The sequence below is a fragment of the Oryzias latipes genome, chromosome 17, assembly GCF_053564925.1.
Source record: "Oryzias latipes strain Hd-rR chromosome 17, Olatipes_Hd-rR_3.1".
Classification (NCBI taxonomy): domain Eukaryota; kingdom Metazoa; phylum Chordata; class Actinopteri; order Beloniformes; family Adrianichthyidae; genus Oryzias; species Oryzias latipes.
In genome coordinates this window covers 31,063,960-31,090,271 of record NC_136253.1, presented here as the reverse complement: position 1 = coordinate 31,090,271, position 26,312 = coordinate 31,063,960, and the positions used below count along the sequence as shown (strand labels likewise).

General features: G+C 38.2%; 2 protein-coding genes across 3 annotated transcripts; one reads left to right on the top strand and one right to left on the bottom strand.

Annotated features, from left to right (window-relative positions):
- Positions 1 to 5,539: 5,539 nt before the first annotated feature.
- On the top strand, positions 5,540 to 14,325 carry ripk1l (receptor (TNFRSF)-interacting serine-threonine kinase 1, like). Of its 2 annotated transcripts, XM_011486911.4 has the most exons (11): positions 5,540 to 5,663; positions 5,912 to 6,135; positions 7,872 to 8,028; positions 8,683 to 8,820; positions 8,900 to 9,131; positions 9,248 to 9,397; positions 11,355 to 11,431; positions 11,577 to 11,661; positions 11,737 to 12,324; positions 12,393 to 12,536; positions 13,380 to 14,325. In XM_011486911.4, exons 2-11 carry the CDS (start codon positions 5,975 to 5,977, stop codon positions 13,673 to 13,675), a joined length of 2,028 nt encoding a protein of 675 aa, XP_011485213.1. In that variant the 5' UTR covers positions 5,540 to 5,663; positions 5,912 to 5,974; the 3' UTR covers positions 13,676 to 14,325. The 2 variants fall into 2 exon arrangements, with proteins under 2 accessions (XP_011485213.1, XP_011485212.1); XM_011486910.4 differs by lacking the exon at positions 5,540 to 5,663 and having other exon boundaries at positions 5,670 to 6,135.
- Positions 14,326 to 15,576: 1,251 nt separating this feature from the next.
- On the bottom strand, positions 15,577 to 24,980 carry opn7a (opsin 7, group member a). The gene is made up of 6 exons (XM_004079373.5): positions 24,800 to 24,980; positions 23,367 to 23,454; positions 21,456 to 21,618; positions 21,176 to 21,303; positions 18,787 to 19,121; positions 15,577 to 16,387 (listed from the first exon to the last, which is right to left on the bottom strand). Exons 2-6 carry the CDS (start codon positions 23,452 to 23,454, stop codon positions 15,767 to 15,769), a joined length of 1,335 nt encoding a protein of 444 aa, XP_004079421.1. The 5' UTR covers positions 24,800 to 24,980; the 3' UTR covers positions 15,577 to 15,766.
- Positions 24,981 to 26,312: the final 1,332 nt, after the last annotated feature.

Below are 26,312 nucleotides of genomic sequence, written 5' to 3'. Positions count from 1 at the left end.
GGTGTCCTCCTTGGTCGTCTCCCATGAAGTCCACTCTGGGTCAAACATTGAGTTTGACATTCAGTGCGATCTGACACTGATGTACCTTGATCTAGGAGTTCACCTTTAATGTCTTTGGAGGTTGTTCTGGGCTCTTTGGACACAGTTCCAAATATCCGTCTCCTCAATTTGTCATCAATTGTCCTCTTCCCACCACGTCCAGGGAGGTTGGCTACTGTCCCGCAGGTCTTAAACTTCTGAATAATATGTGGAACTTCAAGCTACTTAGAGATGGTTTTACAACCTTTACCTTTACGATGTTTTTCTATAATTTTGTTTCTAATGTCCTGGGACAATTCTCTCCTTTGCTTTCTGTTGTCCATGTTCAGTGTGGTACACACCTTTTCACCAAAAAGCAACGTGACTATTTGACTCCCTTTAAATAGGCAGACTGACTGATTATGGGTTTGAAAACAGCTGTGATGTCAATTAAAGGACATACCTGACCTTCTGGGCGATTAGTTCTCAGTCTTTTATGGAAGTACCATCATTTTTGTCCAGCCCTATTTCATTAGTTTGTTTTTTTCAATAATTCTGTTAATCAACAACTCATAAGTAATGGCTGATTTTTATAATTTAATTTTCAATAAATTTTAATTTATTGTTACTTTTGAACGTTTCAAGTCATTTCAGTGAGCATTGTGGACTTTCTTTCTTTAACTGAGGGGTACCAACAATTTTGTCCACCACTGTATATATAAATGCCCCTCTCACCCTCCGCGGGTGGTCTCTCCTCCAAGCTCGCGTCCTCTACCAGAGGCCTGGGAGCTTGAGGGTCCTGCGCAGTATCTTAGCTGTTCCTAGCACTGCACTTTTCTGGACTGAGAGGTCTGAGGTCTTTCCAGGTATCTGTTGTAGCCACTCGCCCAGCTTGGGGGTTACTGCCCCGAGTGCTCCAATTACCACAGACACCACTGTCACCTTCACTTTCCAGGCTTTTTCCAGTTCTTCTCTGAGTCCCTGGTATTTCTCCAGTTTCTCATGTTCCTTCTTCCTGATGTTCCCATTGCTTGGCACTGCTACATCCACCACAACGGCTTTCCTCTGTTCTTTATCCACCACTACAATGTCTGGTTGGTTCGCCATTACCATCCTACTAGTCTGGATCTGGAAGTCCCACAGGATCTTTGCCCTCTCATTCTCTACCACCTTCGGCACAATTTCCCATTTTGACCTTGGGGTTTCCAGTCCATATTCTGCACACGTTCCTGTATATTATTCCAGCCACTTGATTGTGGCGCTCCATGTATGCTTTCCCTGCCAGCATCTTACGTCCTGCAGTTATGTGCTGGATTGTTTCAGGCGCCTCTTTGCACAGCCTACACCTTGGGTCTTGTCTGGTGTGGTAGATCTGAGCCTCTATTGCTCTGGTGCTCAGGGCTTGTTCCTGTGCTGCTAGGATGAGTGCTTCGGGGCTGTCCTGTAGGCCAGCCCTTTCCAGCCATTGGTAGGACTTCTTGATGTCAGCCACTTCAGTTATGGTCCGGTGGTGCATCCCATGCAGGGGTAATTCCTCCCATGAGGATCTGTCCTCCTATCCTCTGCTCTCCATTGTCTGAGACATTCACTGAGCACACTGTCAGTTGGGGCCTTGAGCTTTACTCATGCATCTTGGATGTTTCATCCGGGATAGTGGCTTCCGCGCTAGTCCTTGGCCTCCTTCATTGCGGCTAGCATACAGTCTCAGGGTGCTGTATTTGGGATGGAATCCTCCATGCATGGATTGCTGCATCGCCCGCATGTATTTTAAGTGTGTCCAAGGCTGGATTTTGTTGCTGGCCGCACGTATTTAAAATGAAAGTTCCGTTAGTTGTCACGCTCCAAATGTCTGTGAAATGTGTCCTCCGCATGTGATCCATCTGCTGGAGGAGCGGTGAGCTGCAGAAACAGCTGCACTCAGGAACCATTTGGTGGTTTAACCTTAACTGGAACCGTAAACCTAACTTTAACCCTTCCTCTGGGTCCGTGCGGCCAAGAAAAAAGTTCACCAATGGCCGCTCATATTTAGAAAACCAAGTGTGACTACACACTTTCTAAATTATATTTGACAATAAACAGTCATCTTTGAACTAATATTCATGTTACACTATGAGTAGGCTAAATTAAACCTTATGTTTTATTTTTTTCAACCACTATAACAGAATCACCATTGATCATTATTAGAACTTTGGTGTTTTTTTTTAAAGTACTACTATTTGAGATTGTTAAGTAAGTAAATGTAATTGTGAATTCAATTAGGCCCATTTAATATATGCCTACTTTGTTATCAGGCCAAAAGGAGTTTTTTTTTTTTAGTAAGGTGAATAAATGTGACAGATAATAGATAATGGAGAAGACTAAAAGTAATAATATGATGATTGATAATGTTTGATGATGATATTTTATTTTGGACATATACTTTAAAAAGGGAAAACAGGACAAAAATTTTTTTTTGAAATTGAGTGAGAAGAAGTAAAAGCCTTATAAATCCCCCCCCCCCTTTGTACCCCAGACCAAATTTATTACCGCACCCAGTGCACCCACCATGTATTATAGTCTCGTTCCTTCTCTGCTGAGTACACATTCAGTTTCAAATCCATACTACACACAAATATACATCTTGAAATATACACACTGATACCTCTGACACATATTTGTCATTATTTGTTATTATTTATTTGTCATAAACACTCATTTGGTTCCATTTAAATCGTACTCCCCAACACACTCAAATACCTACACACAATTCAAATTTATAACACAAATATAACATAAAAAGAAATTAAATGATAATACTCATCTGGGATTAATAGAAACGGATTTCTTCATGCATGCTGACCCCAAAACTCAAAAACTAAAGCTTTCCTGACTTTTCCTTTCCTTAAATGACCAAACTCTTGATTGCCCATGTGTGTACAGATATATTTGTAGAATTTTGGGTGATCAATACAACCCGTCAAACACTGTCATCCTCATTCACAGCAATTGTTAGAAACAATCTAACTCTAACGTGTTCACAGAGGGATGAATCCTGATGAATTTCTCCTGAAAACATAAAGATCATGTTGATATAGTTTGAGGTTTTCATTTAAAAAATATATTTAAAAAAAACTCTACTTTAAAATTTCTGGCACAAAGTATTGCCATCATGCGCCTTTTAACTAGTCCACTGTCCATGCATCCAACCCGACATGCATGTAAGTAGAAAACACAAAACCACTCTGACGACTGACATGTCCAACAAAGTCATAAAAGCACGGGCACGAATGTAACAGAGAAATGATGTTACCACACAGCTCTGCGCTGATTAGCGTCATGATAAGAACATTGACAGGAAGTACCGCAGGCTACAAGCCACCACTGATTTTACGCTGCAGACCTCAGTTGCTGTAGCTTTCCGGTGATCTGCATTGTTCTAGTCCTGTGTGTGACGCTGACGCTCAAGCAGGGGGAAGCTGTCAGCGCAGGCATCATAAAATGGCACAACACCAAAGCAGTGACCTGGTTATTGATCAACTGTTCTGTGCAGACTTTCTGACTTATAATTTAGAAAATATTTGGCTTTTTTTTTTTAATTACTGAATAAAAAACGTATTAATTAAGCTGTTCAGTAACAGTGTCCAGATGGTTAACCTAAATCACGCATTCTTCTTATGGTAAATTAAAGTTTTGCAAGAACAGACCAACGTTTTTTTTTCAGAAATTTTGAAAGACCAATGTTAAAAAATAAGAACAAAAAGATTGAAGGTACTTGAATGTAGTTTGATTAGGGATTCTCTGGTCCTCATTGACTGTAATCAAGCTGAAAATTTTAAATGGGCTGATTACCAGTAATAAATACCAAAAAAAGAAAAAGAATCCAAATGTACGCTGATAAAATGGCACGACGCTGAACAGGTAAATACTGCTTTGTTGTGGCTTTCCTGCGTAAAAAGGAGTAATCTCTCGTGTGGGCGTTCACAGATACTCTGCCCAAAATGTAGGTCTACATGAAGCCCACACAGCCAGGGACTACAAATTAGGTGGTTTCCTGCTCTAGTTTCGATAAATGTTTTAACAATGAACCTGCAATTTAATTGTCAAATCTTCTTTGGCTTTCAACTGCTTCCTGTAGGGGTCGCCCCAACCTCAGCATCCTTTCACCAACATAATCACTGTCCCTCCTCTCAATGCGTCCAAACCATCTCATTTTGCTTCCCTGCATGCATCTCCAAAAAATGATCTTACTCCTCTGATGGATTAATTCCTGATCCTAGATCAGATGGGTAGATCAGATCCTAGATCACAAGATGATGGGTAGCCATCATCTTCAACATTCTTCTTCTATTTTTCAATCACACTTGTGGAACCTTTTTGACTCATTTCCATCTCTGTTCTTGAACAGCTTAACCTGCTGCACACCTATCCATCTCTGTTTTTGTTTTTGCCACGCAAGGCTGTACAGATCCACCTCCTTTTCCCTCTAAGAATACCTTGGACCACTTCATGCATCTTCCTCATGACTTTTTTCTTCTCCTCCAGCGTACATCCTACCTGTAAAGTCTAACCACAAAACAGTCAATTTTACACTTTCAACCTTCAGACTCCACTTGACTCTCTTCACCTCCTCCTTCCTCCGTCCATCTACATCATAATAAAACAGCTTGGACCTGTTCCACGTGTATAATTTTGCTTCCTTTCCCTCTGGTCTCTTGAACACACAGAATATCCACTGTTCTTCTTTCGATCATGTCCGCCAACTCTCTAGTTTTCTATGTCAAAGTCTCTGCATCCAAAGTTCCCACTCAGTCCTTCATTCCCGCCTTCCCTTTTCTTTCTCTGCCCACAAACATGACCGAAATGTGTCCAGTTTCCACATGTAGGTCAACAGCATCGGTGGTGGTGGTTGTTAACTCAGGTCACAACCAAACCAACAAAAGTTCTGTTTACATGTTTGGTTGGGTTTTGTTCATACAACAGATGCCCCTCCTTACACTGCATTTTACTTTGGCGTTTAATCACTGAATTGCGCCCCCTTGTGGTTGCATTTTTTTTTTCAAATTAGTTTGTGGATGTGTTAAGCTTTTATTTTAAATTGTTGTGTAAGACTTGTGTTCTTTTATAAAAAATAAAAAAAAACTGGCTTTCTGTGATTGTTTCAAAAAAATACCGTAAGTATTTTTTTTATTTGTTAATATTCTGTATTTGTGCAGCTGAGTTGCTACTGACCTTTTGATACAAAGTAAAAAATTCAAATCTAAAAATATATAGAATATTTGATTGAAATAATTTAAATCAGGATGCTGTGCACACTTGCACACTTAATTTAAGTGTTTACGTCTTAAACAGGCAGAGCCCAGATGTAGCTTTATCGCAAAATATTTACTTATACAAATCATGTTCTATATTTATTTATAAATTTAGTTCAATGCAGTCAAAGGTGCATTTTTTATGTCATTTTATTTTTATTTTATTTTTTATTGTCTCACGCTGATGTGATCAGCCTGTGAAATCTGAATCGACTATCTAACCTGGGTTCTTTCTCGGTAATCGACTTGTAAGGCTGCTTGTAGTTTTAACGGAATGTCGATAGTTTCACTTCAAGGAAATCCCGGAAGTCCGCGGAAGTGGCCGTCGTTTGAATTAAAGAACACCTGGAATAGAAGGTCACCTTTTAATTTTATTCTGTGGTGATGTCATTGAATGAGAAGTATGGCGGTTATAGTGTAGTTTCATTATTTCAAGTTTTTGCTGTCAAGAAAAGTTGTACTTGTTTACTTCCGGACGCCCCGAAACTTGAAGGCGCTCGCTTGTTTTGCCTCCTTTGGCTTTCGACGTGACCTGAAAGTTCCGGGAGGTTGAATTTGTGTCATTTCATGCTTAATTTCAACGTTTTGGTTTGTTTTCTACGAAGAGTGTTAGCCGGTCGTGTGTGTGGGAGCCTCGGCGTGTCCAGGTCTGTAAAGTTCTCGCAGGGATGGCCTCCGCGCCGCAAACCTCACTTCACATGAGGCCGACGGATCTGATTAAAAGAGAGCCGCTGGATTACGGAGGCTTCGGGGAAGTTTATCTGTGCTACCACGCGACCCTCGGCCAGGTGGTCCTGAAGACTTTATACACCGGTCCTCTGCGTAGCGAGTAAGTGTTGGCCTGATTGTCACCATGATCTGGGGGTTTCCCCCTGAACAGAATCCAGTTCTCAGGGATTCAGTTCTTTTATTGGAGCATCTGCATGTGAAAGGACATGACATGTGTGGTAAACAGTGGCAGATGTTCACATAACAATTAATATATATAATAATAATAATGACACTTTAACTACAGTGATTTTATTTCATTTAATCAGTGATTCTGAAATGTACCTCCAAAGAGCTGCCTTTACCAACAAGCAACTTTTATTTTGTTTGTTTGGGTTTTACAGTTAAAGTAATACATATAAGATCTCTATCTTCTGATCCTTTTGGCTTCTCCCCTCATGGGTCGCCACAGCCAGTCTAGGTTTAAACCAAGATCTTCATCTTTACTCAATCCATTAAAGGCCCACACCCATGAAAATAGCATTTGTGGCGTTTTTAACATGTTCCTGTTGTATTTTTTATCACGAAGGAGGACATGTATAAAGAAAATTAACATCAAAAATGCATTCTTTTATTTTTTTATCTAGATAGTTGTCAATCAGGTGTAGCAAAAAGCCGGGATAGGCTCCGGCAGCCCCGTGACCCCGAAAGGGACAAAGCGGTACAGAAAATGAATGAAAAAAGTGTAGCAAAAATAAATACATAGGTAAATAAAGCTATTGGAAAAAGCTTATAGGTGTGATGTAGAACCTACAACAGCAAGCCACAGGCTCCCTGCTCCGCTCTTTTGGATGAAGACAAATAGATCCATGTACGTCTTCCTTTTCCTCGTCTGAGCTGGAATCTGACTCAAAACGGGGCTGTAAGCTAGCGGGAGAATATGTAAGCACAGAGCTCTGTTATGGGTGACGGGAAGAGGGGCCGGGGCTGCACCAAACCTATAGTCCTGCTCACAACTCAGAGGTGAATTTTTAAGAACTACTGCTCCTCTGCAGAAACTATGTCCTAGAAAACGGTACATTTATCATGAAAAGACCACTGGGGACCCTTGGAGAATAGATCAAAAGATGACCAGACATCGACACTGAGCTTGTTTCTGGGTTTTATCCATGCTCATCAAAACAAACCTCAACATCTCCACCTCTGCGTCACGTCTTTATCTCTCTTTAAAGTCAGACCCCTCCTTAAAAAAAAAAAAAAACCTTCAAAAAAGAAAAAAAAGAACGTCGCTTTTATTAAAACTTCTGTAAATCAGAATCTGTTCTGCACTGAGAACTTCAACAACAAAATCAGGATTTCTGTGATAATTTTACTTTTCTGCAGTCATGTACTGTATAATCATAATCATTCTTAGTTTATGAGAAGAAACAAATTGGCTAACTGGTGCAGTGATTATCTTTTTATTTTCTGCTTTTTACTTATTTCAGTTTTTATTTGACCATTTATTTCTTATTTCATTGTTACGTTCATGCTGATGACAGAATACTTGGACAGTTTGTGTTAAAAAGCACTGAAGTGCATCATAGCGTTTCCATAACTTGTGAGTCTTAAACAGTGACATTTAATGTTAAAGGTTTGAGTGCGTAATCATTCTAAACAGCAGTAATGTTGCGCTTTCACTTGCAAACTGTGACTTAAAAAAATAAAAACAGGAAAACTGGAATAAGACTGAATCAGTTAAATTATGGTTTTGATCACTTATAATAATGAAGATTATTTTGGACCCTGCCGTTAAGACACAGGGGTGGGATGTTGTCTTTTCTTCATGCATCCTCTTTATAAATGGTCTTTTTCCAGAGAAAGTAAAAGGTCGCTGCTGGAGGAGGGGAGCATCATGGCAAGTCTGAACCATGAGCGTGTGGTCAAGCTGCTGGGTGTGGTCATGGAGGACAGGGACTGCTCTCTGGTTCTGGAACTTCTCCCTCGGGGCAACCTGTTAGTCATGCTGGAGACGGTACGTAGGCTTTTACATTTACTGTACAGCTGAAAAGTTGAAGCTAAATCATTAAAAAACTTGTGTCATTTTCTGGGACATAGTTTATGCATTAAAAATTCATCTGAGTTGTGGGCAGGACTGTTGGTGCGGAGCCACCCCGACACCTCTTCCCGTCACCCATAACTGAGAGCTTTCTGTTTACATGCTCTCCTGCTAGCTTACAGCCCAAAACACCCGCAACCCAACATGACTGGCGGAACAAAAAATGCTCCTGATTCACAGCGATTTGGAAAAGGAAATACTCAGAAGCGTAATTTTCTTCATGTGTCAACAACATGTTAAAAACACCAAACACACCATTTTTCATTATAGTCTGTCTTTAAATCAGACTCCAAATGACCCCAGTCTATATAGATGACTGTCTTCTGGCAAAAAAGGGCTATTGACGTGACGTTGATTGGCTAATGACGTGAAGGGAAGTATCCGATTGGTCAGATGTATAAACGGCTGAATTTGATCCTTCAACACTTCAAGCTGCCTTGAGATTATTTCATAATTGCATTTTCTGATATTGCAATAATGGCAAATGTTTGATTTATTGTGCAGGCTTAGTTTACTTAAATGATTCTGAAACCCAATAAACCTGGTTCACTCAGCGCTCCGTCTTCTTAGGTCAAGGTGCCCATTTCCATCAAAGGCAGAATCATCCTCGAGGTTCTGGAAGGGATGATATACCTTACAGAGAAACGTGTCATTCACAAGGACATCAAGCCAGAAAACATCTTAGTGGATAAGGATTTTCACATCAAGGTAATGAAAAAAACTTAAGTCATAATAACGCCTAGCTTATTAATTCATTCATTTCCAGACACTAAATATTTCTTTTTAGATTGCAGACCTCGGCCTGGCCACCTGCCAAACATGGAGCAAACTCACAAAGGAGGAATCTCGCAGGAAAAGCCGTAGTGGACAGACATCCGGGGCTAGAGGTGCCGGCACGCTAAGCTACATGGCCCCGGAGCACCTGAGGAGCATCCACACCCCCTCCACTGAGAAGTCCGACGTTTACAGTTTTGGAATCGTAGTCTGGGTCATTCTAACGGGGGAGGAGCCATACGCCAGTGAGCTTTGAGATCCGTACACACGTTCAAAAGCTTTTTCCAGCATGAACGTTGAAGTTGCGGGTCCCCTGCTGCACCTTTTTATAAAACAAGCAACCGAAAATGTTTCTGTGCAGACGCGAGGAGTGAAGACCAAATAAGCCGGTGTGTTCGTGACGGAGACCGACCGGCAGAGGACCTCATTCCTGAAGACACACCTTCAGAGGTGGTTCAGCTTATGAAGCGGTGCTGGAGCGACAATCCAGAGGAGCGACCTTCATTTAAAGGCACGCGTCTCTTTGTGACAGACGCAACATGCAGTTGTTAAAACAGTGGAGTTAGTTTTTTTATGGCTCCAAAAGGATAGACGGACTTCTTGAAAGACACTACTCACAATAAGTTTGGGATATTGTTACTAACATGACTTGTTTTCCTATATCGTCACAATTTTGATGAAATATGTAAAAGTTCCCTATGATATTACTACTACCGTATTTTCCGGACTATAAGTCGCACCGGAGTATAAGTCGCACCAGCCCAAAAATGCATTATAAAGTAGAAAAAAACACAGATAAGTCGCACTGGACTATAAGTCGCATTTTAACTTTCACAACCTTATATGACACAATCAAAGCAGACTGTTTATCTAATAATTTCACAGTAATTTATTCTCATGCATACTTATTTATTTATTCCTTTCATGAAGCATCATTGGCCAACTAATACTCTGTTTTCATCCTGTATTTGTAGAAACAGTTTTTACTTTTATTGCATTTCTGAATCTATGAAATCATTGGAAAATAGAATATTATGTTGTTAGCCTTCAAGATCTTACTGTAAAAAAAAGTTTGCTGATTCTCTGAGTCACTTAACATCCTCTTAACACTTAACATACCTCATACAACAAATTGACCCAGGAACATCATCTCTGTTCCTCACAAATGCACATAACAGGAGGGTTAACAATGTATTTATTTCAATTTATTTCTAATATAAGTCGCTGCGCCGTATAAGTCGCACCCCTTGCCAAACTATGAAAAAAAGTGCGACTTATAGTCCGGAAAATACGGTACTAATAATAATAATAATACCATTTTCATTAGTTTTATATTTATTACCACAAATTAAGACCATAATAACAATGGCCCAGAATAACAAATATCAACTATTTCCACCATGACAGCTTGACAGTGACTCGTCACGAGCCTCATAATACGGTTCTGAGGAAAAGCCTTCCACTCCTTTACGAGTGCTACATCCAGTTCTGCCAGGTCACTGGGTGTGGAATACGATCGTCCCAGATGTGAGCGTTGGGGTTCAGGTCGAGGCTCATTGCTGGACAACCCATATGAGGACCTGCCACTTCCTTAAGTTGAACTGTGACAATTCTGGCACGATGTGGTGGAGCACCAGCAGCCATGAACAGAAATTTGGGGGGGTTGCAGGTAGAATTGGGGGATGATGGTGAGCTCTATGGTTTTGAGGTAATTACGTGCAATGACTAATGATGCTTGCTCAGACAGACTGATGCAGCTCCTCTATCATGTCGACCTCTGCGTATCGCTCACCTCACCCTCTCCAGCAACGCTGACGACCAGCAATTCTGTGTGAGGTGACCCGACACTCATGAGTGAACAGGGCAGCAGACCATTGCTGGATTGTCCAAGTCACATGGTCTCGCACTGCAAATGTTCACGGCGGTGTCTTGGTGTCAGTAGAGTCACCTGCAACAGTAGGCAGGTATTATAGTCAAGGCGGTGGAGCTGGTTGGGAATGGTTTGTCTGGAAACCCTAGTCCCCCCATCACATCTGGTAAATGGGCTTGCAGCTGTGCGGCGTTTGCTAAACCGTGTTGGAGGTCAGAGGTCCTTAGGTTCTGCTCATGGTTGCGGTCTGTCACTGGGTCTGTCCTGAACTCTGCCAGTAGTCTGCTGATGACACTTTGAGACAACCTCACCTGCAAAATCTGACCACCGACTACTAACCTGAATGCACGCTATGGCCAGGTGCCGCTGCTCGTTTGTTAAGTGACACTATGTGTTCATGGCTGTTTGAATGACCTCCTGACAAAAATCAGCTTTTTCTGTTTAAATAGATGCCCCATTGAAAAGGTTTTCCTTTTAGAATTGTTTGCTTTTGGTCCCTATGAGTAATCCACTGAGTTTTTCACAATATCCTTAACTTATTGTGAGTAGTGTAACTTCTCGCAATTACTCTAACTTTTCTTTTTATCTTTTTTTGCAGAAGCCTACGACATTTTCTGTCCTTTTTATGCCAAAAATCTGGAACCCCATATAGAGAACGATTTACAGGATCTGAAGGTGAATCCTTTGAGAGCAACCATTTAGGTTTAGCTTGAACAGAATTTATTTTTAACATTTAGTTTTTTTTTTTTTTTTAGTTTGGAGATCATCACAAGCAATTACTGCGTTAAATATATGAATGTATTTTCTTTTCTTTTTGCAGGAAAACTATGAGGGCCCAATGACACTTGTTGAGAAGATGAAATTACTGTCTGTGAGACATGACAGCTTTTTGACAAACGAGCAAGGTTGGTCTAAGTTTTATTCCAAACAAATCCTTGAAAAAACATGGTGAAAAAGTTAACATCTTTTAATTCCGTTAGATTCCCCTGCTCCTTTGGTGAGTTCAGATACAAATGTTTCGGTACCAGTTGAAGCCAGCATCGAGGATCTCCATGTCATCAACTATAAACCATTGGGGGATTCCATTCAAGCAGATGCCAGACAACCTTCAGAGCTGGAGGAGAAGCTGGGTCGAGAGCTTTATTACCACATACATGGCAGCTATAACTCTGACATGCATCCCCCGGCCGCCAGCAGCTACTACAACAATGCCCCAAATCACCTATTGCAAAACCACGTCAGTCCCTTGGATCAAAGTGGGAGGCCGCCGGCAAGAGACACGTCCTCCGTCCATTCCTGGACTAAAGAGCCGGTGCAGCCGACCGGTTCAGACCAGCTTTTCTTTCCTCTGAACCCAGTGAATCCCAGTTCTATGGCCTCACCAACGCCGACCCATTTAAATGCCTCTGCCAGTATGTCCTCTCTGCAGCAGGTTAACCAGCATTTACACCCCCATTTAGACCGCCAGCAGTCCTGGCCAGTTTACCCGGTTCCTGATACCTTTGTTCCTGATATGAATGCTAGTGGCTGTGGGACCCCGTCTAAAGGTTTCCAACCACAGGAGCCAGGTACACAAAAACGCACTCGAATACTTCCATCTGCTTGGGGACAGTGACTTTACATGTACCTTCTGCAGGACCCCTGTTCATTCAGAACGCCAGTGGGATCCAAATCGGAAACAACAACACTCTGAGTATCAGAGCCTTTGACAACCCCGTTTCTTCACAGTGTGTGTCTGGAAGCAGCTTGTCTCCCATCCAAGAAGGCCTTTTAAAATACGGTCAGTTCCTTTTTTTTTGTGGATTCACACACTATACTTGTGTGTTAAAGTTTAGAAAAAGTTAGATTTATAATTATTATTATTAATAATTATTATAATTTGTGGTTGCCGATTTAATTCATTGTCAATTCAAAAAATTGATGTCAAGATTTGAGTAAAGACATTAATTCTCTTTATAGATGTCCTCCATCGTGAGAAAAATGCTAAACGTGTTAAAAAGCACAATTTTCAGAGTGTGTCTTTAAGTGTTTATTAATGGCTAAAATGGGAATTTAAAGATATTGAGATCACCACTAAATTACATGTTTTTGAAAGTTGAAAATAATTTTGATGCCTAAATACAAATTGTTTTTTAATATTTGTGTAAAATTTTGACATAAAACTTCTGTCTTTATTTGTATAGTCAACGTTAAAATGAAAGCAAAAAAAAATAATGATAATTTTTTGTTACATTTTTAAGCTAAAGGAGCCTTTTTTATTTAAATAAACAGGTCTGTAGTTTTAGTTCACCATAAAAAAATGGAGAATGCAAACAGGAGGAGCTCCCTCTGCTGGACAAAAGGTGCTATTGCTCTTTTCTGAGAAGAAGTTGTTGGTTGAAACTTAAAAATGCTTATCATTTATCTATTAATGTTTTTGGTATATGAATTAGATCAGTGCAATACCATTCAGAAATGGTAAGATATATTATTTTATGAAATAAAATAATTTACTGATTAGTTTTGGCAGTCAAATCCAACAATTGTACAGCCTTTTCCAGAGTAGTTGTAGCTTTTTCCATTTTTGCCATATGATGCACTTAATTATTTACACTGGTTTTTTTATTGTTTTTAATGTTTTTAGAGGACCAAGCCGTGACAGAGGAGCACCTGTATTTGCTGACAGAGAACATAGGGAACAGCTGGAAGCGCTGTGCCCGTCGGTTGGGTCTAAAGGATGTGGAAATCCAGACCATAGAGCACGATTACTACCGCGACGGCCTGCCGGAGATGGTCCACCAGATGCTGGAGCGCTGGAAAATGAAGGAGGGATCCATTGGCTGCACCGTTGGAAAACTTTGCAGAGCTCTGGATGGAAACATTAAAGTAGATGTCATTCAGAAGATACTGGACATGTGCGGTCTTTCTCACGTGGCCTAAACCTCTGGCGCTCTTCAGTTTGCCTCATTTACTTCTAACCAAGTTGGACAAATGTATTGAGGCCTTTTATCCTATATATGTGACTTAAATGTTGCCACAAATCAAGCCTGGCTCAGAATAACCACACCATATCCTTCAGTCCACAGTATTACAGATTTCATTCTATGTGTGCCATCACGTGACCCGTACAGGGCCAAAACCTCAGGTATGGAAATGGTATGTTTTGACTTCATTTGATCAAAACATTAAAAGACGTAAACAGTCAGCAAATATGTGCAGTTTTAACAGAATCAGAAGAATACAAAATGTCAGTAGGTAACATGAACGAACATTAATGAATTTTTGTAATGACGTATTGCTGGGGTGTCTGTGGTCATACTGTAAAAAATCCATGTTTTTTAGCTTTAAAAAAACAAACCTGCTTTTGTACTTTGAGAGTTTTATGAATATCAGTGTTGGATCTTCTGTGCAGACGCCACTTTGTCTTCTACCTTATGAGTTGCTTTACCTTATGACGGTCTGACTGATTTTATTTTATTTACTCATGTGACTTCCAATCTGTACAATTCTGTGATTTTCTCTTGTAAGGTAAACTTCTTGAACTTTGTGGTTCTCTCTTTTGGACAATCCAAATAAACGCAGAACCAACATCTCTTCCGTATTTCTCTGCTCTTTCTCAAATCTGGCTGCCTGCAGATGCGTCCTGATCGCTTTACTCCGTGTCTGGGCTCAAAAGCACACACCTCATCTTCAGACCAATCTTTTTAGTCTTTCTGAGGGACACAAAATGAGAAAAGAAAACATTGTTTTCTGAAAAATCCTCAAGGGCTGACACTGAACGAAGATTAAAACTACATTTTAGCACAACATTCGTTAGATTTAAACACAAGGTGAGTAAATACCTCCTTTGAAAATCAAACTTTTCTTTTTTTAATTCTTCCAAGTCTAAACAAACAGAACCCATGGAATCTACGCAAGATTTATGGTCACAAATCGGCAGGATTTCAGTTCTCTTAACAATAAATAAAGGTTTTAATGACTCAAAACAGGCGAGTATATTTGTGTGGCAAAATAAAGTTGGACAAAAACAAAACATTTCATTTAATTGGGACAGAATGTTTGTGCAAATGTGAAATCAGCCAATTTTTAGTATCTTATTTTACAAGTTGAAAGACCTTTAAAAACTCAGAATTTTGGTAATTTTTTTTAGGTTCCACAAAATAAATAACCAATTTGACCAACAAATCCCTTTTTGTGTGTGTACGTAACCCATCCTGAATTTGCTCGATTTGTAGAATCTTTTCTTGTCTGCCAACATAAAACAGTTTTTTTATTTTATTCATCTGGAGGTGAAATAAGTCAAATTTTTTGTTTTGCTCATCATGACTTATTTGAGGTTTCATGATAGGAGAGACAGTTGAGGACCCTCAAAAGCTTGAATAATTAAGAAAAAAAAAATCAGTGCACGAGATGACTAAACCCTTAAAGTCCCAGACAGTGACATGAAATGTGTACAAGTGGGAAAAATAATTAAAATCTGGATGTTTATGTGACTGAAGAAACAGCTTCAGATCTGCAGCTTTCAAGAGGAAACGGTGGCTAAGGGGCCATCGGAAGGTCATTGCAAACAGTTTTTTAAGAAAAACGTCTCATTTTTATCATCAACACCATGCTGTTGGTATGAAAGATCAAGAAAACCTTGTCAGCAAAAGAGAAAACAGAAGTTTTTTTTATTTTTATATAAAATAATTGTTTTTTTAAGAAAAAGCATTTACTAGTATCCGTATTTTTACTTTGCAGTTTAATATTTTCCTGTATTTTAAAGTCTTTTTTCCTTTGATAATTACATTTCTTAATGGATCAAATACAGTTATGTTAGGAAAAAACTAGTAAAACTCAAAGTTACCTTGACTTTATTTTAAAAAGAGTGCAAATGTTGCTGGGGCATAAAGTTTGTGCCTTCATTCCCATTTTTAACACTTTTAAACAATATTGCAGAAAAATGAGCAGATTTGACAGAAAAAAATCTACAAAATGAATAATGACAATTAAAATAAAGAAGCTTATAATATTGTTTTCCAGTCCGCATGATCAGTTCCAAGCCTCTTGGCTGGGCCTTGGAATCATCTCCAAGGTAATGTGGAAGTTGTTTGTTTCTGTCGTCCTTACTGTGGCCATCAGGGACTTCCTGGAGGAATCTCCTTCACTAGTCTGCTTCTGCCTTTGCGAAACTGGCGTTTCTTGATCCACTGATGGGTCCCTGTTAGCTGCCTTGCCATTGCCAGCACACATTGCTGGGTAGTGTCTGAAGCAGGTGAACGTATCCTCACACCTCTGACAGCTCTGACCTTCTATCGTCATTATAGGTGGAGAGACGGATGAAGGGAAGCGGCTGGTTTGTCGGTGAGTTGTGCCAAGTCCAACCCTGATGTTTATCTTTCTGCAGCATTTAGTTTGGCCCTTGGGCCAGAGGCAGCCCTTCAGATAGTTATGGTAAAGTTCTCCCACATCTCTCCACATTATCCTACGGAAATTGGGTCTCAGCAGCAGGTTGATAATTGGGTTGTAAATGGTGGAGGACTTGGCGAACATGGCTGGCACGGCAAACGCAAGTGGGGGGATGTTGTCAATTTGTCCAAAGGCAGCCCACATGGAAACCATAGCGTAGGGACTCCAGGCAGCAAAGAAACCGATGCAGACGGCCACACTTAGCTTCAAAAAGAAAAGAAAAAAAGCTCTTTGAAAATGTTGTATAGTTGTTAAAAATATAAACTTTATTCATTTATAATAAATATAAAAATAAACAAAACATTTTTGTTACTTGCCTAAAAATAACAAGTTAAAAAAGTTGAACAAAAAAGCTCAGGAGAGCCAAAAATTATATATAAAATTCTGAGGCAATAAAGAGCTAAAGGCTACAACGAAATATTAAAAAAAAGATCTATACTGTTAATTGTAGATAAGTGCTTTAAACAATGATAGCTAAAACTTGCAGAATACTAAATTAGCTAAATAAAAGTTCATATTTAAATAAAAATATGACAAAAAAGTTTTGAATTACCAAATTTGTAACAGGTTTTTTTTTAAGTGTTAAAACACAAAAGACGATAAGACACATTTGTGCTAAAAATGTAGTGACATCAAAACTGCCTTTAAATCATCATAAATTCTTATTTACCTACCAGACTAAAACTTTTTTTATTAATTTGTAAAAAATATTTTAAACTTAGCTTTTTTATTTTATTAAAAATATAGATATTGATTTAAGAGGGTGATTTTATGTAAAGTAAAATCCTAAATTTCAAACAATATTTCAAAGAATGGCAAAAGCACATTTTATTAGTTTTTTTCATCGCACTAAATATCCCAACTGTAAACTTTTTCCGGCCAAACATGCTTCATTGGTAGTTTTGTATTTTTATATAACATTTCATTTAGCTCAAATAATAAAATGATATCTGTGAAAAAAGTTTATTTTCTGAAACAAAAAAAAACAAAAAAAACAATCCAACAATAAAAAAAAAGCTTTTTTTTTTAGAAATGTCACAATGAGTCTGTATTTTATCTTTTAATTCATGGTTTTATTTAATTTGCAAATCCTAAAACTGATTTTTTTTTAAATAATTGGTTTAACAAGATGTGAGCAGCTGAAATAAACCTCATAAAGCTGCATTTTGTCAGATAAACAACCCTTGCAGAACATTCATTTTAAGGTTCTATTTACCTTCCTATTATACTTGTTTAAAAGTTAAATATTAAAGGCATTTACAAATTCAGTGTCTCAGAGCAGTCACATGTGTTGATGTATGTTTGACAGACTTTTCCTGCATGTACTACCTATGTAGCCTATAACGTTTATATCGCGTAGACGACATATCACGTTTAAATGACGTAATTGACGGACAACTAATAATTGCATTTAAACAATAATCAAACTGTTCATGTTTTATGTTGTGTGGTTTATTCGTACTTCTTCCGTGGTTTTAACGTGGTTCATTAGCGAAGTGATGCATCTGTAAAAATTTCACATAAAGAACTTCTCACTTTCTATGTTTATTCACGTATCACCAATTTTTATCCCTGCAACATGTGCGGAATGTATGTAGTGGCTTTCTCACCTTTGGTTAAAGATATGTGCAGATATGTGAACCAACTCCTGGAGAACTGAATCTGGTGCAACTGCAAAGTGTTTTGGTCTGACCTCACCATCGCTGTCTACAAACAGTCAATTCCTAATGAAAAAAAAAAAAAAGATTCATAACTAGTTGCTAGAAAAGCTCTGAGATGGGCGGAGCGTTGGCCGAAAAAATTCTTTCAATGCAGTTTCAGCTGCGTAGTTATTCGTCCCAACAAAGGATTCCACATTGAAGCTGGGAGGGATTGCAAGCCCAAATTAAGGACGATGCCTCTCAAAGTGCATTCTTGCAGGTATCGATTAGTTGTTTTTTTTGCATTAACTTAAAATACAAATGGGCGTTTTGACATTTCTTTTGTTTGATTTAAAAAAAAAAACTGAGGAACGCTAAAAGCTTGAATAAATTCAAATTCAGGCTGAAGGCATGTCAAGTCCTTCATTACTAATTTAGAAATTGCTGTAGTTTGCAAAACAAATGTCAGTATTTGTATTTATTTATTTAAGGGACAATGCATACAAACGGTGTAGAGTACTCTAAAAGTAATGAGACACTGTAAATATGCAGGATTGATAGAAATAAAATAATAAACATAACTTCTTTTATTTTTTTACCCACCTTAGATTGGACATGGCCTTTAAGCTACATGAAAGTTGTTCTAAGTTTAGTTGATTGTTTGTACACATTTAAAACGCAACAAGAAAACCTTTAAAAGGTAATTAAGTGCAGGGAGAGGCAAAAACTTAAAAGGCTTATTTAAGGCCTTCACCTATTGCAACTCAAAAATATACTGTAGAATATACATAAGAAAATAATAAAATCAACGAGAAGTCACAAGTACTAAAATAAGTTTGACAAAAAATAAAGAAACAGTATCAAGGAAATTCAATTAGTTAATAATATGTGACCAATATAAATGTGACAGTGTATATTCTCTATTTGACGTTCTTCAATGATATTTGTAAACTCTATTCCTACCTTAACTATAATTGTTTGAATGCTGCTCATGTGCGTCTCCCTGGATGAATGCTGCTCCATGGTTTTCCGGGATGCTTGCACGGTGACCAGAATGCCCATGTAGGACGCGACAATAATGCAGCACGGAAGGATGTAGCAGAAGATGAAGAGTGCCACAGTGTAGGAGCGCGCTGTGGCCTGTTGGTTGGACAGGCGCCAGTCAATGCAGCAGGCGGTTCCGTAGGGTTCTGGCCCATACTCTCCCCAGTGAACCAGAGGGGAGCAGGCAAACAACAGGGCATAGAGCCATGCGCAGGCAATGAGCAGCCGGCCGTGAAAAGAGTTAAACCTGTTCCCTGTAAAACAGATAAGGTCCATATTTAACATTTTTCAATCATTTAACAAAGCTACTCTAATTTAGCAATTTGTCTGCCTTTAGTTCCTAAATATTTTAGTTAAGCCATAAAAGTATAAAACAAGTTTAGTCAGAAACCTTAGAATCTTAGGTTATTTTTCTTCCACTGGACTTCAAGGCTAATTAGAAGGAGTGGCTGAATTTTCTATGAGCTTTGAAGCTGTCTGTTAGTTTTGACACAAAAATGTGTCTTTATGACCAGCAGGTGAGCAAATTAACTAGTTCTAAGCTCTTTGAATTTTACTTCCATTTGTACTTTCCTTGTCTGAGCATCCTGGTGCAATCGTGCTTTAAAAAGTCTTTGTAACTTGCATGTTAAGCAGCTTTAATACACGTTTTATATATGCAGATTCCCTTTTTTATACAGACATTTCTATCTTATAGTCTAGAAATGGGGGGGGGGGGGAGAGAAATTCAGTAGCCTATTTTATGATAAAAAATTTAAAAAGGACACTATTCACAAAGTTAATATACTATAGCAACTTCCTACTTTTGATTTTAGGACCAGATAAGGTATTTATTGAATGTTTAGCAATATGTTGGAATAGAATATCTGTATTTCTATAGCACTTTTCTTAGAACAAATCACAAATTGCCTTTACAAAAGGAGCATAAAATCATAAAAAAAACACAAAGTAGTAATATAATCCCATGATAATAATAAAAACGGTAAACATAGTAGAACAAGGAATAAAATCAACTAAAAGCTCTCCTGAATAAACACATCTTGACTTTTACTCATGTTCAATAGCTTTTATGTTACGACAGAACAACAGCCCAAAAAATTATTTTTCAAAGTAGCAAGACTTTGACAAGAGGTTTTAACTAATTCTGTGTCATTCAAAATCCTTTTGTATGACGGAGAGTTAGGGCCACTACATAAAATAAAAAAAATTAATAAATTTACAAGACTAAAGTCTTAAAATTATAAGATAGACAACATTTTGCATGTATAAACCTGTAGATAGATGATCAAGTTATATATTTGTATCAAATTATGAGGCAAAAAGTTGTTTAGTGAAAAAAATAAAAACAAAAAAGAACCAAATTAGTGTCTAAGGCTCTGAGGATTTATCCATCTACGGTCGAGCTTATCCCACCAGACATGATAAAGACATCATCTGCTCAGAGCCTAACCGCCGAAAGACTATGGACTACTTCATGCACATTTTTGTATCTCAAATAAATCTTCATTTGCATTTCTGAGATCTCTCCTTATTGAATAATTCTATGAGTTTATTCTAGTAAAATTACGACTTTTCACAATCCTACATCTTTATTTTTGTAAATTGTTGACTTTTTTTCTCATAATTTTGTCACTTTTTTTTTTTTTGGGCCCAATACTGCATCGTACTTGCTTGTCGTCAGTTACTTTGAGTTATTTTTATGCTTTTTAACTCAAATTTATGGGCCAAGTTACCAGTTGGGCTTCATTGACCTATAGTTATCATTTAAATGTTCCTTTTTAATAAGTAATTTTGGTTCTGTTTGTCCACAGAGCTAAAAGTTGTCTGCTCTGTTGTTGTAGGTTAATTGTTTAAGCCCGCAGGTCTCTGGTTCTTCATTTGGTCTCTGTTATCTTTTTATTTTTTTTAAGTAAAAGGCCTCATTTTTCATTTTTTTTGGCTCAGATCCAGTTTTCCCTTTACCGATGTGGAAATCAGTGAAAGCTGCTTCACAGTGACGACACCTAAAGGAGTTTGCTGAAAGCTGAACAGGCCTGAATACAAAGGCCTGAAACTGTATTCAGTCTGAAAGCACAACACTGATTATTAATTATTAATCAGTGGTTATGAGATAGAATTTGAGAGGCTTTGTAAATAAATATTGCATATATTGCCTTGAGTCCAAATAAAAGGCCTGATTCCAGTGTACTAAGCAGCATCCCAAGTGCTTTTGCTTTTCCCTTATCAAAGAAGCATTGAGGTGAAGTTCTTTCTTGTGGGTTATTTTAAAGGATGTGATGGTTCATTGTGTTCAGAAATGCCTTCTTACCATAAAGAGGGTAACAGACTTTCACAAAGCACACCATGCTCAGCAGGGTCAGAGTGGTGAGACTGCAGAGGCCAAACAACATGCCGCAGAACGCGTACACGAAGCACACTGTTCTTCCATACAACCACCTGTGTGGGAGTGCCAAGGAGGTGTGAGGAGGACAGCACAGGCAGATCGGTATTTGTACAGCGTATATTCAATAAAAAACATGCTAAAAGTATGACTGATTTTGCAGTAAACATAATAAAGGAGTTAATTCTATGGGAACGTTAAACCTTACCTGTGGTAGAAACTTGAGGTTATCGCCATAGGGTAAAGTGTCAGAGTTAGGCCCAGGTCACTGACTGCCAGGTTGATGATGAACCACTCGGCAGGTTTCAAGAGGTGTTTTTTCTTATACAAGACGTACAATAATGTGCTGTTCCCAAGCAAAGAACATACTCCTGCAGGGATAGACAGATTGTTTTTTTTTTATCCTGGATTAACAAGTAAAACTCTCACTTTCATCAGCATATGAAATAAATAAAACCCTAACCTACGTATAGTCTATATTACTTTTTCCTGATGAAGCATTTCAAAGAACTTTAGGTCGTCTATGTTTGATCTCTGCGCTTGTGCAATGTTTGGTAGAACCCTAAACGTTCGGCGTTCCAACATTCGTGTGCACTCTAGAGTGCATTTGCTGTATATCTCAGATGCATCTGATGGCATCAGTGTGAACCAAAACATACAGATGGTGCCAGTTTACTTGTCTATATCAAGAATAAAATATGAACTTGTAGACCGACTTTAATACAAAATACAGTACTTTATAGGACAACAAAATCCGAACATAAGTTTTTTTTACTGTAAGTTATTGGCATTATACTATGAAATGTGCAAACTACAAAAAAAGATTTAAAAAAAGCACATCAATTATATTTACGAAATTATTTCATGAACTAATAAAAAAGAATCATAAAAAACAAAGATTGATGGAATGAATGAATGCTGTTTTTTGAATGATCATTTCACTCAAGACCCTTAACTTCAGAATTGCTCCTGCTCAGACATTTGGACTTCTACATACGACACAACAAATACAATTTGATTATTGCTTGAAATAGTTTCAGAAATAATCTAATTTACATAATCCCACCCATATGATGTTGCACTAAATTTATTTATTCTAATAATTGCCATAATAAAGTTCTAAATATCAAAGTCAATACTTTTTCAAAGTGCAGATTATTTTTACGTAAAAAAGATATGTGCGTATTCATTATTAGAGAATATTGTAAAATTGCAGAAATCCTTAACATGTAACAAAAACTGAATGCTTTGGTTATCATTAGTAAACATGATGATTACTGGAGTTTTACATTGTTTTTATTTTAGATGAGCAGTCAGCAGATTGTTGGCTTTTTCCTCTCAGATTTTTGCAGACTATACATTTTTAGTGACTTCAAATTTGCTCACAGGTTAGAATGTCAGCTTAGCAGTAGAATATGCATGAAATTACCACCCAGAAGTATTGCTGCGGGTTATACACAGTCCCTTAATTCATTGACTTTCCCTCTGCAACCCATACTTTGTTCACACCTCTCTGCAATAATTGATCTGCAAGAGCATGAAAAACATTTGAGTAGGAGCTTTAAAGTATTGCTTAGTGAGTTTGCTGAGCTGCAAACATTGCCATGCAGAGGATGATTAATTGTTTTTACAGAAAATAATTTTAAAAGATGCAATTTCTTAAAACAGGAAATAGCTCTCAGAGGGTGATATTCAGTAGGTGTGACTTTTCACAGTGCTTGACCCCTCACCAGAGCCAACTGTAGGTGGTCCTACACATCAATATATAAAAGAATCGTGTCCAAGCGTGCACATATGCAACCTGCATTATGTAGAACTGCTGCCGGATTAGGATTTTTTTGGAATGTGGTGCAACTTTATCAGTCTGTTAAAATGTTTGGTCAGCTGCCACTTTTAGTGTCTCCACAGAATGGAGTAAAAAAAAAGTTGAACTGATCCTGGTGCCCCGTGACAGAAGAAAACTCGCACAGCTTCACAGTGTGTCGGCTCACATCCTGCTGTGACTCATCTCCTTTTAAGCAGCAATTGAACTAAACTTGTTCATAGCGTTATTAACTCAGCTGTTCAGAAATAATTTAAAAAAAGGAATTGATTTTGAAATTCTGCAGACTTAGCTTACCAAAGACGGAGTACACCACAGCCACGATTATATCCATTGGCACAGAGATGTTGGAGTGAAATGCCATGTCCTCAGCCTTAAGCCCCATCTAAGATCAGATTTTTGTTTGTTGGTGTGTGAGGCTTTAGCACATGATTATTTACTGTAGAAGTTATTCCATTTTTACATATTGACCATCGTGCAAACCATAGATTTTGTTAGACCAAAAGGAGGCTTTGTAGACCAGAAAACAACCGTTTCCAGAGCCACGTGTGGATTTCATTCATTATTGCGCCTCTTTGGTATTGAAGAGAAATGCACCTAAATTGAATAAATAGCGGGATTGTAGTTTGGATTTTTAATATGTCAAATAACTATTTATGGTAAATGTTTAATCTATCAGAGTGGTTTGTTATTTGAATACCATAAAATCATGCCAATTAGATATTTTTTTGGAAAAAGTAATTCTACACAATGTTGTCATGTTCATATTTGATAGTAAAAGGAGGAAAAAGATAGAAAACATGTTTGACTTTCTTTCATTTTTGCTTTCAAGTAAATCTGCTGCAGCAGGTTGATCTTACTTGACACGATGCATTTTATTTTGAAAGGAAATTTTAAGTGTTGTTGTCAAAAGTGAATACAATAATACAAACATGACATTTACAAAAACGTTAGGACACTGTATGAGAAAAAAGTAGTTCAGTTCTTGGTACCACTAAAACTAAATTTTAGATAACCGTTTTAGAAACTGATCAAAATAATTCTGTTTATGGTGTCTTTAACCTTTTGTACCTTCACCTGTTGGTTTCAACTTAAAATATATTTTCTGGGTAAAAATGTTCACTTTTGTGATTATTACTGTAGTTATAAATAAAATTTGAATTCTGTTCATATTTTTAACTCCAATTCCCTTATAGTAACCACAAGAAAATGTCAGAGTGACCATATAAACAAAGGGCAAAATTGTAGAAATGCATAAAAAAGATGTTTATTTCTTTGGATACTCTTTACCCAGAATCACAAATTTTTCCCCCCAAATTTTTTCAGCCGTAATCCTGCCACAAAGGTAAGATTTTTAAACTGAGAAAATGTATTTTTAGGCTATAAACAAGTTTAGAGTAGAGTTTTTAATGGGAAGATGTGACGTTAAAGGCTACAATTTAGGATAACCTAAAGTTTCTTAAATAGTGTTGAAGAGTTAAGTTCAGAAGTGCACTTTTACGCACAAGACTTAGTGCACTAAAATGTAAGGTGGGAAAACTTGCAGATACTTAAATGAGGTGCTACACAAGCATATCTGGAATTTCACAGAAAAATGTGGAATTAAATTACAGTTTTGAAGGAAATTGAAGAAAATTCCCAAATGCAAGAAGAAGAAAAAAGACATTCAAAAAGTCTATTTTAAAACATACTTTTACATTAAAGTTATTTAGGCGTCCATTGTGTTTTACCTTCTTGGTCCAAACCCTGAAGCGTCTGCTCGAGTCAAAGTCCAGGACGTTCTTCAAATGGAGATGCACCTTCTGAGCATGAGCTCCTCTCTGCGCCGCAGGTTTCGCCTCGGAGCTTCGCGCTTCACCCCAGCATGAGCCTGGATGTCAACGCGCATGCGCCGACGGATTTCATTCTAATGATCTGGAGACCCAGATGCTCCGAACTCCTGGCTGCTCTGATGAACTCATGACGTCATGTTACGGCTTTAATTCATCAGCGCAACTGGGCGGGCTGGTTTTCTCCAGAGGGGGAGCGCTGAGCCAGGCGGGGGGCCGTGAAGCATCGCCCCATTAAACCCCCCTGCCTCTCATTAACATTTTTGTAAATTATCATCCTGCCATGAATTTGTCTTCAGAGTGACATGTCACTGTGATCTGGGGTATTTGTTTCAGTACAAACAGAAATATTTTCATCAATTGTATTGACTGGGAAATTTGACAAATTAAAACACTGATCTGATATTCCTGCACACATCTTAAAAGTTGTTTCAACATAAATTAATAGTAAACTTAATTTCCCTTAAATTATAGTCCAGTTTTATGATTCTTTAAAGACTGAAGTGACAAAATTAAGATGTTTGCATGAGTCTAAACTAAGAGTGGATGAGTCAAATGATAAAAAAAAAAAATTGAAAGTGACCGTTAACCTTAAGTTTCAGATCCACTTGCAGCTTTTTAAGGGTGGCCCACTCTGTTATGCACACAGCAAGCACTGGAGACCAAACGACAAGGAGACATGTCATTCAGGTTTCATTCTGTTTTAAGGTTTAAGTTTTGTAAAAAATCTTGATTGCGTAGATGGTTTCTGGTTTCCTTGGATTCTGGAACCATGAATTGTAACCATTTCAATCATGAAAAGTAAAGATATTAACTTTAGGTCAAACCCCTACATCGTAAATGGAGGTAATTACCAAAAGTATTGACTCACCTTTGACTTGCATATGAACTGAAGTGCCATCCCATTCCTAACCAATAGAGTTCAATATGATGTCCGTCCACCTTTTGCAGCTACATCTCTTCTGGAAAGGCTGTCCACAAGGTTGAAGAGTGTGTTCATAGGATTTTCTGACCATTTTTCCAAAAGCCCATTGGTGAGGTCACACAATGATGTTGGTGGAAGGCCTGACTCTCAGTCTCTGCTCCAATTCATCCCAGAGGTGTTCTATCAGGTTCAAGTCAGGACTGTGCAGGCCAGTCAAGTTCACCCACACCAGACTATCATCCTTGTCTTTATGGACCTTGCTTTGTGCACTGGTGCACTGTCATGTTAGAAGAGGGAGGGGCCCGCTCCAAACTGTTCCCTCAAGGTTGGGAGCATGGAATTGTCCAAAATATTTTGGTATTCTGAAGCAAAGCATTCAGAGTACCTCCTTTCCTTGGAAGTAAGAGGCCAAGCCTAACAACCCCACACCATAATTCCTCCACCAAAGTTCATTCTCGGCACAATGCAGTCCAAAATACACAGTTGTCG